General features: G+C 43.2%; 1 protein-coding gene across 2 annotated transcripts in view; it reads right to left on the bottom strand.

Moving 5' to 3' along the window:
• Nucleotides 1-14,889, bottom strand: part of grid1a (glutamate receptor, ionotropic, delta 1a) — a 275,198-nt gene extending 260,309 nt beyond the window's left edge. The window contains exons 1-2 of one of the 2 annotated variants that reach the window (XM_088421868.1): nucleotides 14,376-14,886; nucleotides 13,169-13,324 (exon numbers count right to left, since the gene is read on the bottom strand). In XM_088421868.1, coding sequence (XP_088277994.1) covers nucleotides 13,169-13,324; nucleotides 14,376-14,454 — 235 coding nt within the window. In that variant the 5' untranslated portion in view covers nucleotides 14,455-14,886. Of the gene's footprint in view, nucleotides 1-13,168; nucleotides 13,325-14,375 lie in introns of both variants that reach the window. The other variant, XM_088421869.1, reaches the window with a different exon arrangement.
• Between the last annotated feature and the right edge of the window lie 2,521 nt (nucleotides 14,890-17,410).

Consider the following 17,410-nt stretch of genomic DNA (forward strand, 5'->3'; position numbering starts at 1 on the left):
CTGCGAGAAAAGCCGCTCGGATTACGGCAAACAAAGCAAAGCAAGGGAAAAGCATCCCTCTCGCCTTCTTCCTTCAATTATTTATTTCCGTGGTATTTCCAGGAGTCGGCGCCGTTACATTCTTTGCGCCGTGTTTACCCAAATTGAAACGCATACCAAAATCCTGACATTTACCAACAGAGCCTTGAAATGAATCAACATTTTCTAGGGGGATAATAAACACCAAAGAGTTGCCCCGCCCCCACCCCGCTGGCAAACAGACCAAAAAATACACACACTGTACTACGAAAAAAAAAATAATTCAAATTAGAGCCGTGGCTGCATAAATTTTGCATTAATGTTCTATTGCTCCATGAGTGGGAAGAAGAATCCACTATGAGTCCTTTGTTTTAATGAATTCAATTTTTACTCGGCAGAACTGTGAAATCTTGATGCATAATTGTTTAGGGAGCGCGACGTATCGATCAAAACAAATTAAACACTTCAAGAGGTCTTTTGAGGGTATCACAGGTGTTTGTTTTCTTCAGTGATTTTAAGTCGGACTTAGAGGAGTAGCTTTACTGCAGCGAATTAGCTTTCTTACCCACGCGTTTATATTTTTTGTTTAAGGGGAACCAAACTTTTTTTTCCACATAAAAATGAATTGCACAGACTTATTTTGAAGTAGAACCCTGCTGTGTGGTGCATCGTAACACGTGACCGATGTCACAATGTCGTCAAATCGTGTTCAACTGCCAATTAAGTTAATTACGCGTTAATGACTCATAGGAAAGTTTCCATTCCTACTGATAACTTTTTAAACACGCCATTTACGTTTTAGAATCCGAAAATCGCTGCTTAAAATAGCCTACTTAAAACCAAGCATATTTACTTTTAAGCAAATTTTCATTAATTAGCAGTCAAAACGTAATTTTCTGTCATTTCAAACTGAAATAATTCAAATTTTTTGCAGATTTTTCAAAATGGGTCTCGGCAGCTAGACTTACATATATTAGGAATCAGGTGAGAAAATCAATGCCATTTCACACTGGTAAATAATATATTAGGGTGAGAAAAGCTGACTTTTGTCACGCAAACATGAGAGAAACATTGTCCCCTAGAGGTAGGATGACAAAGTGCTTGATTTAACTTGTAATCCAAAAAAGTGTTTGACTTTTTCAATGTTAATATCGCCGAGGATGAGCTTAAACAATCCTGGCAGCCAATATCGTGATTCAAATTTGATTGATTATGCAGCCCTAATTTTTCGATAGAATTTTAAGAAGGGTATCCAAACAGCAGAATTTTCGATAGCTATCGCCCAGGACGATTAAAATCGGGCCTGTGGGCCATTTTTCAATGCTAATTTTTTGATCAGAGAGAAAAATCTGCTGTTATTGCGTAAAAAACACATTTAATTATTTCCACCGAAGGAACGATACAGATTTTCTGAGGGTCGTTGTGAGCTAACTGCTGTGAATGTCAGGGCCAATAATCGTAATTGTTTGTCCGTATAGGGTGTACCCCGGCTAACCTCGACTGGCACGGGCTCTCATTACCCTTGACCCCGGCGAGGACAGTCGTTATAGAAAATGAATGGATCGATGTAGAAAAGATGGGGTCACCCTATCTAGTACGGTGGGCTTATAATTCAGTACAGATAATGCATGTTTCTACCTTGACCCCCATACGGTATGTTCTACTTCTGGCAAGCGTTATCCATCTTTCCCTATTCTATTTCCAGGTACAGCTTAGCAGACATTGCTGACTATGGATGTTCCTAAAAAAAAAAAGTGTGCCTGTGCCAGCTCAAAGTGTACTCCAGGTCACATCCCAAGAATCACTCAGACATAACCGGTTAAAGAAAAAAAAAAGTGGAGCTACATCCTTGCAGATGGTACCTTAAATGATTAAAGGACACACATAAAGCAAAGTACAAGCCGGGACACTTTGCATAATCCATATTTCTCTTTTCTGACGAGGACGTTGTCCGAGGCCTCTGATGTACTGAGAAATGGTGCGTTTGTTGCGCGCTGAAATGCATGAATGGGTCCCGCCGTGTGCACGCGGGCTCTTAGGCGAGCGCGTTGATGCGAGAGGCTCAAAGCGAGACAAGACGCCAGCTATTCAAGATGCTTTCATGAAGTTATCAAGAGGCCGGAAATCTATCTCCAGCGCGGCGGTGCTATTGTTTTTCACCATAAAAGACCCCTTAGAGAAGGAGAAACCATACGAGTGGCTCCAAATAATAAACTGTGAAATAAGCGTTACTTATCATTAGAGGAGCCGGCGATGTTGTCACTATTGAAAACTGTTGATATGTCTTTACGTTCTTATCAAAACACATATACGGTAATAACCTGAAAATATAACAGTATAACAATACTTAAGTACAAACTTCTTAAACATGCGGGCCGCATGGAGTAAAACCTAATTCCAAGTGGACCGGACCGATAAAATCGTAAAATTCTGGTCAAATACGTTTTTTTATGGAGAAGACACAACACCCTTGATTAACGCTTCCCTAATACAAGCCAATTGAGCACTGTAGTGCTAACTTTGACCATCGGATGGCAGTGTTTCCACACTGACAACACATCTATTACCTACATCGATTCTAACTGAAGAATGGAAGTCAATCTTTCATATGCCAGCGCCCATCTTTTCATCGCATACAATATTCTTTTGGCCTTGAAAGTGAGTGAAAACGCAAAATATACTAACCCGAGAGGTTTCCTTTTCCAATAATTCCAATAATACGACTGTCGGACCGACAATAATAATGTGAGCACCTCCGGAAATGTTGTTAGTCATAAATTGAATTGAAATGAAAAGCAATTGAAGGCAGCAAAACAAGACTCCAATCAAGACGGTTAATTGGTCAATTGGACGTTATTGTTTGCCGTCGACTGCGTCAAGGTCTTGGGAGAGTTTCGGTGCCACTTAATTGACTTGAGTTTGCGTGGCAATTAATACAGCACAATACCGTACATGATTGCAAATTATACGACGAAGACTCAAAGTCTCACGCAAATAGCGGCTTCTGGATGATATTTCGGCGCATGGTCGCCGGCGCCATTTGCGAGTTTACGGCGCGACGCAAGGACGACACCCCGGCCGTAATGGCCTCTCTGGGACGGCGGGAAAACTTGAGACGAGGACGCGGTCTGAAAGCGTGAAGAGGCATGAAAAGGAACGTGGAGTGGCGCCGCAAACAAAAGCCACTTCAAGACTCCGGCTGGCATTTAGGACGCGGGAGACGTCCTACGGTTCGGAAATGGCTGAAAGCAGCGGGGTTTGGGCTTGTTCTGAATGAAACGGGGAACAGGACAGGGCTGACTTGAAATGGTCTCCGGTAAGGACTGGCGGTTTAAAAAAACCTTTGGACGAGAGAGGAAAAGAAAGAATTTATAACCCTCAGTGAACAAACCTTTTAAAAAGATTCACCGCTCTTCACGCGTATGCAAAGGGCCTGTAGATTATCTACTGGTTTTCTCGTCTAACCTCAGACCCCATGTCCACTACAATGGACACAAACGAATAATCTATGACGACGAACGGCGAGGGACGGGTTATTCTGCCGAGGAAGACAATCATGAGGAAACAGGAATTCGCCTTCCAATTTTGGACTTTTACACCAAAACCTAGGACCGTTTGTTTAAACTTGCCAAACTCAAAGGAGAAGGTCCTAGAAAAAGTTTTTTCTTTCCTTGTTCCGTGCCCACAACTGCGTCAGAAAATGTCACTTTTGCGTTCTGCTAACTTGTCAGCAAATAGCGACGGAAACATAACACGTAACAAAACCGTGCGCCGGCAAATGTCAGGTGCTCTCTGGACAGGCGAGTCAACATCGACCATGTTTGTGTTGGAGCGCCGCTCGGCAAACACGGAAAACCCGATGGGGATTAATTTCTTGGACGTGCAAACTCACGGTCACATCGTGACAATAACCCACCTGTACCGTGCGTAGCCAACATCAAGAAAGCGATCCATAAAACCGGCGCGGCGCTTTGAACAGCCTACTCGAATGCGGGCGGACTTTGGAGACTTGGAGGCGAGGAACTGGCAGAGATTGTTTGCGCTTCGGGTAAACATCTTGGCCCGTGCATTTGGGGACTCACACAAAACTGAAATCTCATCGTTAAAGGAAACAATCCATTTGATATTGTACAATATCTTATTTTCCACACTAAGAAGTGCAACTAAAAACCTTTGATTTCCTCAAAAACAAAATCTGGTGCGCCTAAAACAGTGCATTAAATGCCAGTTTTAATTTTTGAGGGGCTAAAAAACCTCAAACCCAGCCTTAGCCACAATTGCAGCTTCTATTCTATGTGCCTCATAATGCGAAGCGCCCTATGTATGAAAACAGTTTTTAAAATATGCCATTCATTGAAGGTATTTTGTCCAATACCTACCTGATCTTCACATCAAAGGTATTTCACGTCATAGGGAAAGTATTAAACGAAAACACTAGGGAGCTGAAATTTCACCTAGACGATGACATCAAGTCAAGTTGGACATTACCACCAGCTTGGCTAAAATACTGCAAGAATATCGAAGAAAATGTCTCAAAAATGATCAAAATACTGCACAGGTGAAGAACTAAACAACCCTTGGTAAATTGTTAATTTCCCCCAACTGGTCTGGGACCTTCCGTCCGGTTCTAGTCCGTCCGGTTCTACAAATACCAACATGCAGCTGTTTTCAACATTCCTCACATTCAGATTTTTCACCAAGCCCCTAGCGAATACTGATAATCGATAACACACGGTTTATACGGTACGAGTTTAGGGGCGATGAAGCCACGGCTCGTGATACCACTCAGGCCAGACTGGAAAGACTGGCCACTGATCTTGGAATTAACCCTTCGCAAACACCGAGGAGATTAAGCGGTGAAAGGTACGCCCCACCTCTGCCGCAGGATCACTTAGCTGATTAAGGTAGCGCCGCCTTTACGCGGATTAAAATAACTGCGGTGTAATTAACCGGGTGTGCGAAACGCTGCGGCCCCGGCGCCCCTTTCTTTGTGCCCCGGCCGCTAGGAAAGACATCAAAACACAAACAAATCCATTACTGTGATTTATGCGGCATTATTAAATTCACGGGCGCAGTAATAGTGAACGGGCAACGTTCCATCACATTTAGAGCACGGCGAGTAATGAGTTGTCATAAACCCGCGAATCAGATGGCGGATGAAATTACCCGTGCAGACATCTTCAAATGAACCATCTTTTCACCTTTTGTCGTGACAGATTGCGCACCGAGTAGGGGGTAAAAAAAAAAAAAAGTTGTGGAGATACGGGCAGAAGGGCCGAAAGGGATGAAACCGTCCTTGACTTTACCTTGGCAGGGGTGACACGCTGGAGGTGCGGGGTGTAAAGTGGACTCGCTGGGGCAGAACACTCAACAAATTACAGCGCAGCGGAGGAGTGAGCGTCTACCTGCACTAAGTGGCCTTCGATTGCCGTTCGGTCTGCTTGACAAAAGAGCACGTAGGCATCGTTTTCCTTGGAACCAAAATTCAGACGTCACCGATTGTTTCAGGTCCTTCCTCCAGTTATTTATAAAAATCCTCATATTCTGTCAGGGGCGGGTTGAAAATCTCACGGACGGATTTTGGAGTTCATTTGTGATCGTCAAGACCGGTAGCCGATTTTGGCTAATTTCTTCGATTTATTTTTCTTTGAGGGGCGGCATGGCTCGGCGGTAGGGTGGTCGTCTCCCAGCCGAAAGGCCGTGGGTTCGATCCCCCGGATATGTCTAAGTGTCCTTGAGCAAGACACCGAACCCCCAGTTGCTCCTGATGCTGCGTCATCAGTAGCTAAATGACTAGCGTAAAGCGCTTTGAGTACCCAAGGTAGAAAAGCGCTATATAAGTGAAAGTCCATTTACCAATTTACCATTTACCATTTCTTTGATAAAAATCATCATATTCTGTGAGGGTTCGATCCCCCGGCCATCGAGACCATGTCTAAGTGTCCTTGAGCAAGACACCGAACCCCCAGTTGCTCCTGATGCTGCGTCATCAGTAGCTAAATGACTAGCGTAAAGCGCTTTGAGTACCCAAGGTAGAAAAGCGCTAAATAAGTGAAAGTCCATTTACCAATTTACCATTTCTTTGATAAAAATCATCATATTCAGTGAGGTGCAGGTTGAAAATGTCCGGCGCTACTTGGAGTTTGATCACTCGTGCTCGTCAAGACCCGTGATCGATCGTTTTAGCTCCTTTCTCCGAATTTTTTTGAATAAGTGTCCTCGCATTCTGTCAAGTGCGGGTTGAAAATCTCCCACAAGGCTGTTGGAGCTTGTTCGTCACTCGTGATCGCCGGGGTGATAAATCGTCACCGCGTCCAGAGGTATTCAATCATTTCCGGCGTGTCAATCACCAGAGTTTCTTATCACCTGCTGTTAACTTACATAAATCTACTGTGCGGTCCAAAAATCTCCTCCTACCTCGGAGAACAGAAATAAACTATGCGCTGGTGCAACACCTACAAGTTGCAATCAATTGTTCAGGTTGTGCTGAAGTCCTATGAGTAATACAAGAGAAGTTTTCTTATTCCTCCGTCTCAAAAGTGAACTTTTCTTGAAATGCGGGCGTTTGTACGGATTTTTTTTTTTTTGGTTGAATTCAGCTCAGTCCGTGCTTGTAACTTTATTTATGTCATTCAATTAACGCATTCAAGCCCTGACATATTTTACCTTTAAAAAATTAAAAAAAAACAATAAAAAGAATCCAGACACATATTACAAATATATTAACGCATTCAATTTTTAATTGTTTTTTTTTTTTTTAAGAGTCCAAGCATTCAGTCCCAGATACTTAAACTTTTTTTTTTCAAGCGCTTGGCTAAACGAGGGTCTAAAATGGATAGAACTAAATAAAGTAATCACTAAACTAAAGTAAACTAGTAAACTAAAGTACTAAACTAATCAACTAAGTACTCAAGTACCCAAGTAACTGATTACTTTATGTTTAGATAATTATGTAGCAAAGTAATCACTATTATAATAATTAAGGAATAAATTAAGTAATATGATTAAATATTAGTGGTTATACTAAAGTAATCAATTACTTTTCATAATCAATTAAAGTACTAAAGTAAATGATTAAGAACCAACATACTAGTGTGATTGATCACTTTAGTACTTAATTACTCAATCGCATGAGTACTGGTAATTAAGTACTGAAGCAATTAAATGGCGTAATCAATTCTTTTTGGAAAAGTAATCAATTACTTTAGGTACAAAAGTAAATAATAAATTTAAGGACTAACGTATGTACTATTTATTTATTTATTTATTTTTCGGTTTCCCCGTATAAAATGCCGTTTTTTTAGTTTGTTTCTTTGTGCAAACCCCAAACCCAAATACCGGATCGGTTCTTTACAGACCCATGCTTATTTTTTAATTTATTTATTTGTTTTATTTATTTATTAAATTGGAGCACTTGTAAGTCAAGATACGATCATAAAATAATAATCTTCATTGGGGTATTTTAAGTCAAGCAATGGAGACTTTTTGGAGACTCCAAATCTGTCAAGCAGATGAATTTTGGTCATGCTAACGTTCCCATCAACAAGAAATAGTCGGCAGAGGAAACTCGCGGCCTTAACATACTGTGGACCAAATCGAAACCGGAACAGGGAGAATACGGGCTTGGCGTTGAAACCGATTAACGACGACGACGACAAAAAAACACGTTTTTCGTCAATACCGCAATATAATTTCCACCGACAAGGACTGGGTTCCCCGAGCCGGCAAAGTTAGCGCATCAATCGACGCAACTTTGCTACTTTCCCAGATAACGCGGCCGCATCCTGTCATGTGTATTCACGGCGACGGGGCTACGACCGTAAAAAAGACGAATGTTGGATTCCGTGCAGTAATGCGTCAAAGCACACCCCTGCGCAGCCTTCCCGAAAGAAAACACGAGGTGCACACCAGTGTGATGTATTTTCTTTCGGCCCGGTCCATTTTTTTTTTTTTCCCGAGCGTACACCGCACGTTACTCTCAAGGCCATCAATTATTCAAATGGTCCGGGAGTGAATGGCACTTGGTCTTTTGCATCGGCTGCTCTCCGGAGCCTACAAGAATGCCGTTCCGTATATAAAGGACACAATTAGCCCTAACAAGGAGTCCAACCGGAGCCAATCCTGGCTTACTTTAGAGCAGCGCTCCCCAAATTACGGCCTATGGGCACTTTTACGGTACACTTTTGCATTTTGCCAGGTCCTCGAAAATGGTAAAAAGGTAAATGGTAAAAAGGTTAAGTCAGAGAAAGGATCCTGAGTGTGTGGTTTTTGTTTTTGACCTGCAGTGGACACATGATTTTTTTTTTTTGCACAATGCGAAGAAAAGGCAGTTTGTCTGCCAAGAAACGATGGCTATATTAAACCTTTAGTGGGTATCGCTTTTGGCCGATAAGGTTAAATAGGGCTAAATGATGAACTGATTACCAAATTGGGTGACGATTACTTTGATGGTCTTTCGAGTAGTTTTGTTAATCGTCATTTTTAAAAATCGTTTTATTAAAAACAAAAATTATGAGCCTGTTTTAATTTTTTTTAAATAAATATTTACTCTGGAAAGTCTGAAGTTTTGAAGACGCTAACCAGGGCTAAGGGATTACTCAATAACCAAATCAGGCGACAATTACTTTGATGAGCTATCGATTAATTTTGTTTGTAAAATCTATACAAAATTATCTAAAAATGCTCACTCTTTTTCCAAAGTAAAAACATGTTTTACAACATCTTAGTAGAACAAAACTGAATGCCTTAATTGTCATTCAATAGCAAATTTACGATTAAATTGGCAGCGCTGCACCGATTGTTGCGGCGGAGTCTGTTTATCCGGCTTTTGTGATTTTCAATCCAACACAAAAATAATCAGCCTATTTTTTAACGAAATGGTTACTCTTGAAAGGCTGAATGTTAAACAAGGTTAAATGATTTACCAATTACCAAATAAGTTGACAGTCTGTCCATTAATCGTTGCACCCCTAAAGAAGGTATATATATAAAACGGGTGCCTTTTTAAAACAAACGCCAGTCGCCAAGAGGACCATTTGGTGACGAAACGGTCACTTTTTGCAAACTTGGTAAATGCGCGTTTGGTCATGGTCCCGCGGGTCACCAGGGGACTTGAAAGTTTGCAGGCAAGGACATAAGGAAGCCGCTCGGGGACAAGCATGACACTGCAAGTCCGCCCCCTCACTTAGGCGAGCACATTTTCCTCATCAGCGCCCTTCTTAACTCCCATGGCCACTCATGTTTATTCAAGTCGTCGCCATCTTCCTCAATGATCTCATCGTCATTCCCACAACCTCCCCTCGCGGCGGGCGGGCGGCCCGCAAAAGAGCAAAGCCAAAGGTCAACGTTTCCCGCTTGTCACTCAGCGCCACTCCAAGGTGGGGCGCACATCGATCCCCCCCGCCCCCTCAACATACCCCTGACTGGAAGCATTTCCTGACTTTTTTTTTTTTACAACTCCAAAACAATCGGAAGTGTAATTAAGATGGATAGTCAATCAAGGCTAACAACGGGGAGAGTCATCGCAGGAATTAGGCCATGAATCACGATCAGTGACAAATTATCTTTGAAGCATGCACAGGTGATGTGTAGAAGAAGCAACAAACGATCCAAAGTTGTTGTTTTTTTACATATTTAACATGCCGTATTTTTCATACTATAAGGGGCATCGAAAACCTACAATTTTCTCCAAAACTGACAAGTGCGCCTTATCATGGGGTGCGCCTTATCTGTGAGTTTTCTTTTTGGGGGTACGAAAGAATAAAACAACTTCATCGCCAGGTACATTTTTAATTTTTACCTCTGCATTTTAGTTATAAATGTATGTTTTTGCAATTGAATTTTTTATAACACCCTGTTTGAAATTTTGATATGCTATATATGTTCCAATTCATATGGGGACAAGGTCCAAAAACTGTTTTTAAATAAACAAACAATATATTTTAGAGTTTTTGGTTGCAATGTGATTTAAAAAAAAATGTTAGTTTCATATTTAATTGACTCATCGGGTCTCCAGTCCTCGAGGGCCGGTATCCTTCAAGTTTTTGATCTGTCTCTCTCAAACACACTTGATTCCAATGATTAGCATAATTTTTAAGCTCCTGCAGAGCTTACTAATAAGCTAATTAATTGAATGAGTGTGTTGGGGAGAAAACCATAAAACATGCAGAACACCGGCCCTCGAGGACTGCTTTTTGACACCTATGACCATTTTTTTAATGTAATGAAGAGGTATTACTTCCCCGAATCATCTTTAGTCTTAATTTCTGCTTAAAAAACGTCTTATTGTCCATTAAAAAAGTTTGACAGTTATCAGATTGTTTTGTTGACATTCCCTTTAAAGCAGCTCCACCTAGTGGATGCATAAAACAAGCCCAGCCACTACTGTAACTTCTATTCTATGTGCCTTATAATGCGGTGTGCTTTATATATGAAAATAGTTATACAATAGGCCTTTTATTGAAGGTGCGCCTTATAATGTGGTGTGCGGAAAATATTCGATATTCGGTACGGTAGTCAAAACATCGTAAAGGATGGAATCTGTATAAGGAAGTCAGGTAAAAGTCAAGTCACGTGCAGAGTTTCGAAACAAGTTTCCCCGTACAATGAAATTCCTATTTTTACGACTTTCGTGTGGACGGCAAAGTAAGCACCAAGATAAACCAAAAACAAAGTCAAGAGAAAAAAAACAGACTCATAAAACCAACACAAATCAAACTTGTGAAAGAAAGAGAAAAAAAATACATTTTTAGCAGTTTTGACATTCTACAATGGGTCATTCTAATTAGATTCCACAAATCAGCGAGGCCCAAAACATTTGCGTATGCAGTCGGCTTGTCCCTCAAAGGAGAATTTAGCTGGATTTTGTACACAAGATAATTAATGAAGTGGCTTGTTAATAAAAACAGCAAGCCCAAAACTCAACTCTTACTGCTGTGAAATTGGCAAAAAAAAAGTTTTTGTAATACAATACAGCTTCATGACATAATAACCTTTCAGAACAGTGTTATGGCAAATTGCCAGCCCAGTAAAAAAGTCAGTTACACGTCTATCGTTGTGAATGGAAGTGAAAGGGAATATTTGACGATTATATCCGTCAATGGCAGTGAATGACTTGAGATAAGTATTTCGTTTCCATTTAAAAAAGAAGTGTTGAAGACAAAATGCTACATTTTCAAAACAAAATGTTTTCATTAGAAAATGTGGTATGGTATACCTTTTTGGTAGTTTCTTTGTAAAACACACCATTATATATTTTTGTATGTTTTTTTTTTCATGTAGTATTTGATAGGGATAGACCGATGGCTACTAATTTACCCGCCGAGTTATTAGTGCACATCAACAGGTAAATCACGCGCGTTAAGAGCCCACGAAATGTCTTCCACGTGTCGAGCAAAAGCCGATTATGAAGTCACAACACAGCCTTGTGAATGAAACGACGAGCGGCTCGGGTCCTCGCGCGCGCAGCTAAAAAGGACCGGCGCCACGTTCAAGGTCCCTGGAAGCCATTAAAAGCTTTAATGATTCATTTAGGGGTGGAATTTTTCATCGCAAACAGTATTAGGCCAATTTCTCGTGCGGTGGCCTGAAAATTGATCACATGTGAGCAAGACCTGGTCCTGGTGTGGGATTTGGGTTTTAAGTGAAGCAGCTGTGCTATGACTCACTGCTGCCACCTAGCTGCGAGTCGCTAGATGATGCACACAAAACACAAGCAACAGGAAGACTTGCTGGCCTTTTTGTATCGTTCCTGTTTTCCTTCAATTCATCTTCCTTGCTACGTCCCACTTCTCCATCCGTCTTCCATGTGGGCCTTTTGTCTCAAAACCGTACTTTGTTTTCCTTCATTTTACTTTCCGCGGGACTTCCTTGCATTTATTCATTTGTTGCCAGCTTCCACTCCCTCCAAATATCCTTCCTTCATTTCCTTCTTCCTCCCCTTCCAGATGTTATGACTTCCTTCCATCTTTGCTTCCTTTTAGTCGTCATTCAATGTCACCATTAGTGGGTCATTATTACCGCCCTTATTCCTCTATTACTGTTGTTTTGTTTTTGTTTTATTGCCTACTTTATGATTTGCTCGATTATGGAACGTAGTCTGCTCGGGGAAGTGAAGGGAATACGAATTTTGCTGTGCGGTATTACAATGCGTGTGACTTGAATCTTGAAGCCGTCTCCCATTCTTTTACCTTCTTTAAATTTCATGCCAATTGCCTTCCTTCAGGCTTCCCATCATGGCTTCCTTTATGCCTTCCTTCTATCTTTTTTCCTTCCCTCTGTCCTTTATCCCATCCGCCATTCCTTTCTTCCTCCCTTCATTACTTTTCTTTTTATGCCTTCCATCCTTTTATTCATTCCTTCTTTCCATCTTTTATTCCTAATCTTCCTTATTTCCTTCCTTCATTCCTTCAATACTTTTTCCCATCCTTTATTGTTCCTCTTTATTCCTCCCTTCATACATGCCAATCTTCCTTTATTCCTTCCTACCGTTACTCCTTCCTTCTTTCCTTTTTATGCCTTCCTTTTCCTGCCTTCATTATTTCTCTTTAATGCCGTCTGTCCTTCATTCCTTCAATCCTTTATTCCTATCCTTCATGATTTCCTTCCTCTTTTCCTTTTATTCCTTCCTTCTATCCTTCATTCTGTCCTTCTTTCCCTCAATCCTTTATTCCTATCCTTCATGATTTCCTTTCTCCTTTCCTTTTATTCCTTCCTTCTATCCTTTATTCCTTAATTTATACCTGCCAACCTTTATTCCTTCCTTCTTTCCATCTTTATTCTAAACCTTCATTCCTTCCTTATGCCCTTCCTCCTTTCTTTACTCTTTATTCATTCTTCCATCCATCCATCAGCTCCCGCTTTAGAAGGGATTTTGTCATTCCTTACATTTGTATTCCTTCCTTTCATCTTTCCTTTTCCTGTCTTCTATTTTACCTTCCGACCTACCAATTTGGTGTCTCGCCTCCATCTTTCCTCCCGCCAACTTTTCATTCATACTTTTTTTCGCCCTCCAACGTTTCTGTCTTCACTTTAGCCAAACATGTTGCCTTCACCATCTTTTATTCGCCCTTCTGCCATCCCTACATCCTCCCACTTTATCCAGCAACGTTTGTTTTGAAAAGGAAAAAAAAAAAAAACTTCATGTGCCTACCTTCCTGCACAGCCTGGAAAGGATTGTTGGGCTCGATGAGTTTGACCGAGTGGGTGATCTTCTCGCTTTGCAAGATGTCATCGTTCAGACTCAGGTCCGAGATGGCCAGCTGGAAAATCTCGTCATCCTTCACGGCGTTCTCCTCGAATATGGCACCTGTCGGAAAAAAAAAAAAAAAAAAAGTGAACACCGACTGAAAGACGAGACGGCGCCGAGAGGTGCCGGTCCACCATTTTAGCTCACGTTAGCCTTCAGAGTATTCACAAGGAGGAACTGTCAAGTCATAGCAGAACCATGGACAGCGCCACTGGCGGTCCAACCCTTGAGATGTGTTTTAACATGTTTGTGAGGCAAAGCAAATAAATAAAAGCCCCCCCCCCCTCCCCCCTCCCCGCACTCCATCCTCTTGCTTGTCTGTTTATGGCATCACTGTCAGATGGGGTGTATATCAGAAGGGGTGTGTGTGTGTGTGTGTGTGTGTGTGTGGGGGGGGGGGGGGGGGGGGGGGGGGGTTCCGGAAAGAAGTATATTTGGTGCCCGCTGACGTGCATCAGCCAATACGACTTGGACTTGGTCCCAGCGCTGCACTAAAGCTGATGACAGAGCACCTGCTGCTGGCCCAGACTGTTGCAGCAAGAAGAAAAAAAAAAAAAAAAGTGATAAGCAGTGCTGCATGCGCACAGCCAACATGTTTGGTGACCGCACCGCAACGCCATGCAGCTCAACGTATGAAGTGGGGGGGGAGGTTAGAGGGGAGCCTCGCTCATTCTTGGGGAGCGGGAGGGGGTAAAACCGGTGCGCGGCGCACAAAGAAGCTCTCTATGCGTTTTGCATGGCTAAAAAGTCCACTGACGTCCTTCCTCGCCGCTCTTTATTGACATGACGCTCACGTCCCGGCTGGAAGTTGAACCTCGCCGGCATAAAGCCGCCAGCTACGCCTCATCCATTTCTGACCGCGGCACCCCCGTCCCTCCCCCTCGCCCCCTCCCGCCCCCGACGGAAAACAGTTGCTTCTTGTTCCCGAATTCGATGGGACGTGCGATTTCGAAGGACTGGCGCGCCGCGCGGATGGGGAGTAACTTTTCGGTCACGGAATGCGCAGGGCGGCGCGACCGTTCCCGCCGCGACCGTTCCCGCCGCGACCGTTCCCGCCGCGACCGTTCCCGCCCGGTGCGTCCGCGTTCACCTGCGCGCGCGGCTGGCTTACCGATGTGTATGATGGAGTCCCCTTTGGCCGAGTTGCATTGCAATATCCACAAGGAGAGGCAGACCAGCAGCGGCTCCATGGCGGCAAGAAACGGTACGAGCAGCTCATCCAAAAAGAATGAAAACCAACCCCAAAAAACAAGAAAATTTCCACAAAAAAAAACAGGAAGAAGCGCGCTACTGCTCGCCCGTCCTGCGTGTAGTCCAACTGGTCCAAACGGATGGAGCGACCCACCACCCTCCTCCCCCCTAACTCCACCACAGGGCAAAAAAAAAAAAAAAAAAAACACAGCTAGACGTCCAGAGGCGCTAGGAGCAGCGCGAGAAACGTGGAGTTCCGCGGGAAGGCTGCTCCGGAGACGGAGGGGAGGGGGACGGATTGGACATGCACGCGAGCCCCGGTGAGAGAGACTTGGCGCTCCCGCCCTCCTCCAGCGGCCGGTGAGGAGAAGGAGGAGAGGAAGATGCGGGAGGATGAGGAGGAGGAGGATGGAGAGGAGGAAGAGGAGGAGGAGCGCTCGCGTACACGTTTCCAAATTATTATTGAAGCAAAAAGGGAGGGGTGAGGGATCGGAGTGGGGGGGGGGGGGTGGGGTGGAGGGGGGGGGGGAGAAAGTCCACGCCGCGGTCCTGTGCCGATCACGTGACTGCAGCGAGTGCAGCTGGCTTGTCCCGACGAGCCGACTAGAAAAAGACTGGAAGGGGATGGAGAAAGACGCACAACGTTGATGACACGAGAGCGAGAGAAAGGGGGGGGGGGAGTAGAGGGGGGGGGGGGGGTGACAACGCGCGCTCACGCACACGTCCGCCGCCGCTGCCGCACAGTGACCAGACGTGCGCGGCGTGACGGATGCCCGCGGACATCCCGAGGACAAACACGAGTGGACTGTTTACTTCTGGAGAAGTTGAAGAAAAAGAGGAGCGCAGGGGGGGAAAAAAAAAAAAAAGGTGGCACCGCCGCGGTTCCGGAGAACGCCGGCGTCCACGTAAAGAGGAGCCGCATGACATCAAACATCATTTCCAGCTAATGTATTTACTTTAACTGGATTTCTTCTTCTTCTTCTTTTTGCCGTGAATATTAGCAGCAGGCGGGTGAAGCCGCGCGGAACGAAGACGACGGCGAGCGGAAGGAGGACCTCCGTAATCTTACAATTAAAGGATATTTCTCGTGCTGGTGACGAGAACGGAAATATCTCTTAATTGTAGGGTTAAGCGGGTTAAACTTGCAGCGGCGTCGGCGATACAAGATGAAAGGGAGGGGGAGAAAAAAAAAAAAAAAAAAAACACCTGTGGAGGAAATCAGCTGTCGAGTGTGCGTCTTATCAGATCTGCATCATCGCTTTCATTACATTTTCACGTCATTTGCTATGCTTTACGTTTTCCGCCATCTGTGTTTTTTCCTCCCATGCAAAGTTGCTTTCCAAATTAAAAAAAAAAAAAAAAGAAAAGAAAGTCATACACTGCCCCCACTGGCCACAGCTGGCTACTTAACAGCTACGTCTTATGGGCGCACAAAAATAGATGATAAAAGGTGAGCGGGGGAGCTATTTTAGAACGCCGCCTTTGAAAAATACTACAAAAAAAGTCAAAAAAAAAAAAAATTGATTCCCTTGGCACAAGCTGGATTTAGTGTGAATATTCTAAAAGCGGCCCCCTCCTCCCTGGTGATAGCTTTATGAGCGATGATGCCTCCCGACAGGGAAGGAGAGGCTGCAAGAATAAATGATTGGACTTTTTTTTTTTTCTTCATCCTCTGGTAAATTACAGCTCCGCGGGTGGCGGTGGATCAATCCGGATCCATTCCAAACGGGGAGATAGACCTGGAGATTTGGGCTTTGCTTTGACCCGGTGCGATCAAGATGTATTATACGTAGCGGCGGAGAAATGCGTGCCGGTTATTGGTTCCACTGATGTATGAAGCAATAAGTTGGTGACATGACGGTATTCTCTGAAGAAAATCGCTCTTTTTATGTAAAGGTTGCCGTGCGCCAATCATGGAAATATGGCACTGTGGAAAAAAAAACAAAACAAAAGGAAAAAGTAGTTGTAAATGGAATTCTCTTGTATTTACCGATAAGTTTGGCAAATTGTATCTGCTAATATTCAAATGCTTCGGCGCATACCGCCAGAGCGGTGTTCATTTATTTTTAGTCAAAGAAAAGGAATCTTATGTGATTGCCAAGGTAATGATTATATATTAACGACATATATTAAAATGCCACAAACTAGAAAGCTAGCTACATAGTTAGTTAGCCAAATAAATAGCTAGACAGAGCTGTCTAAATGGAACTATAGCTAGCTAAACAGAGGGTTAGCTAGCGAGCAAGATAGGTAGCTAAACAGAGCTGTCTAAATGGAACTATAGCTAGCTAAACAGAAGGTGAGCTAGCGAGCAAGATAGGTAGCTAAACACAGCTGTAGAAATGGAGCTATAGCTAGCTAAACAGAAGGTGAGCTAGCGAGCAAGATAGGTAGCTAAACAGAGCTGTATAAATGGAACTATAGCTAGCTAAACAGAGGGTTAGCGAGTGAGCAAAATAGGTAGCTAAACAGAGCTGTATAAAAGGAACTATAGCTAGCTAAACAGACGGTTAGCTAGCGAGCAAAATAGGTAGCAAGTGACAGATTAATAGTTAGCTAGCTACATAGACAGACAGGTAGCAAGCTACATGAGTGGAACATTAACTAGCAACATTCCAAAAAAAATCGCACGCTACAAAAGTAGAAAATATCAACCTTCTTATATAGTTCGCTAACTACTTATCTAGCAACAATGATTGACCGTCAGCTATCCAGCTATAGTTAGCCAAATAGCTAGAAATAACATTAGCTAGCTAAATAGCAAGAGAGAACAAAAGCTAGCTCGACAGAATGTTAACTAGGAAGCAAGATAGGTAGCGAGTGAGACAGATTGATAGTTAGCTGGACAGACAAAGATAGAACACGAGATATAGAGTTAGCTAGCTACATAAGAAGAAAGTTAACTCGCAACATTCATCAAAAAATAGCTAGCTATAGAAGTAGAACGCAAGCAAC

Source organism: Hippichthys cyanospilos, chromosome 8 (genome assembly GCF_059441005.1).
Source record: "Hippichthys cyanospilos isolate Australia breed blue-spotted pipefish chromosome 8, RoL_Hcya_1.0, whole genome shotgun sequence".
NCBI lineage: Eukaryota > Metazoa > Chordata > Actinopteri > Syngnathiformes > Syngnathidae > Hippichthys > Hippichthys cyanospilos.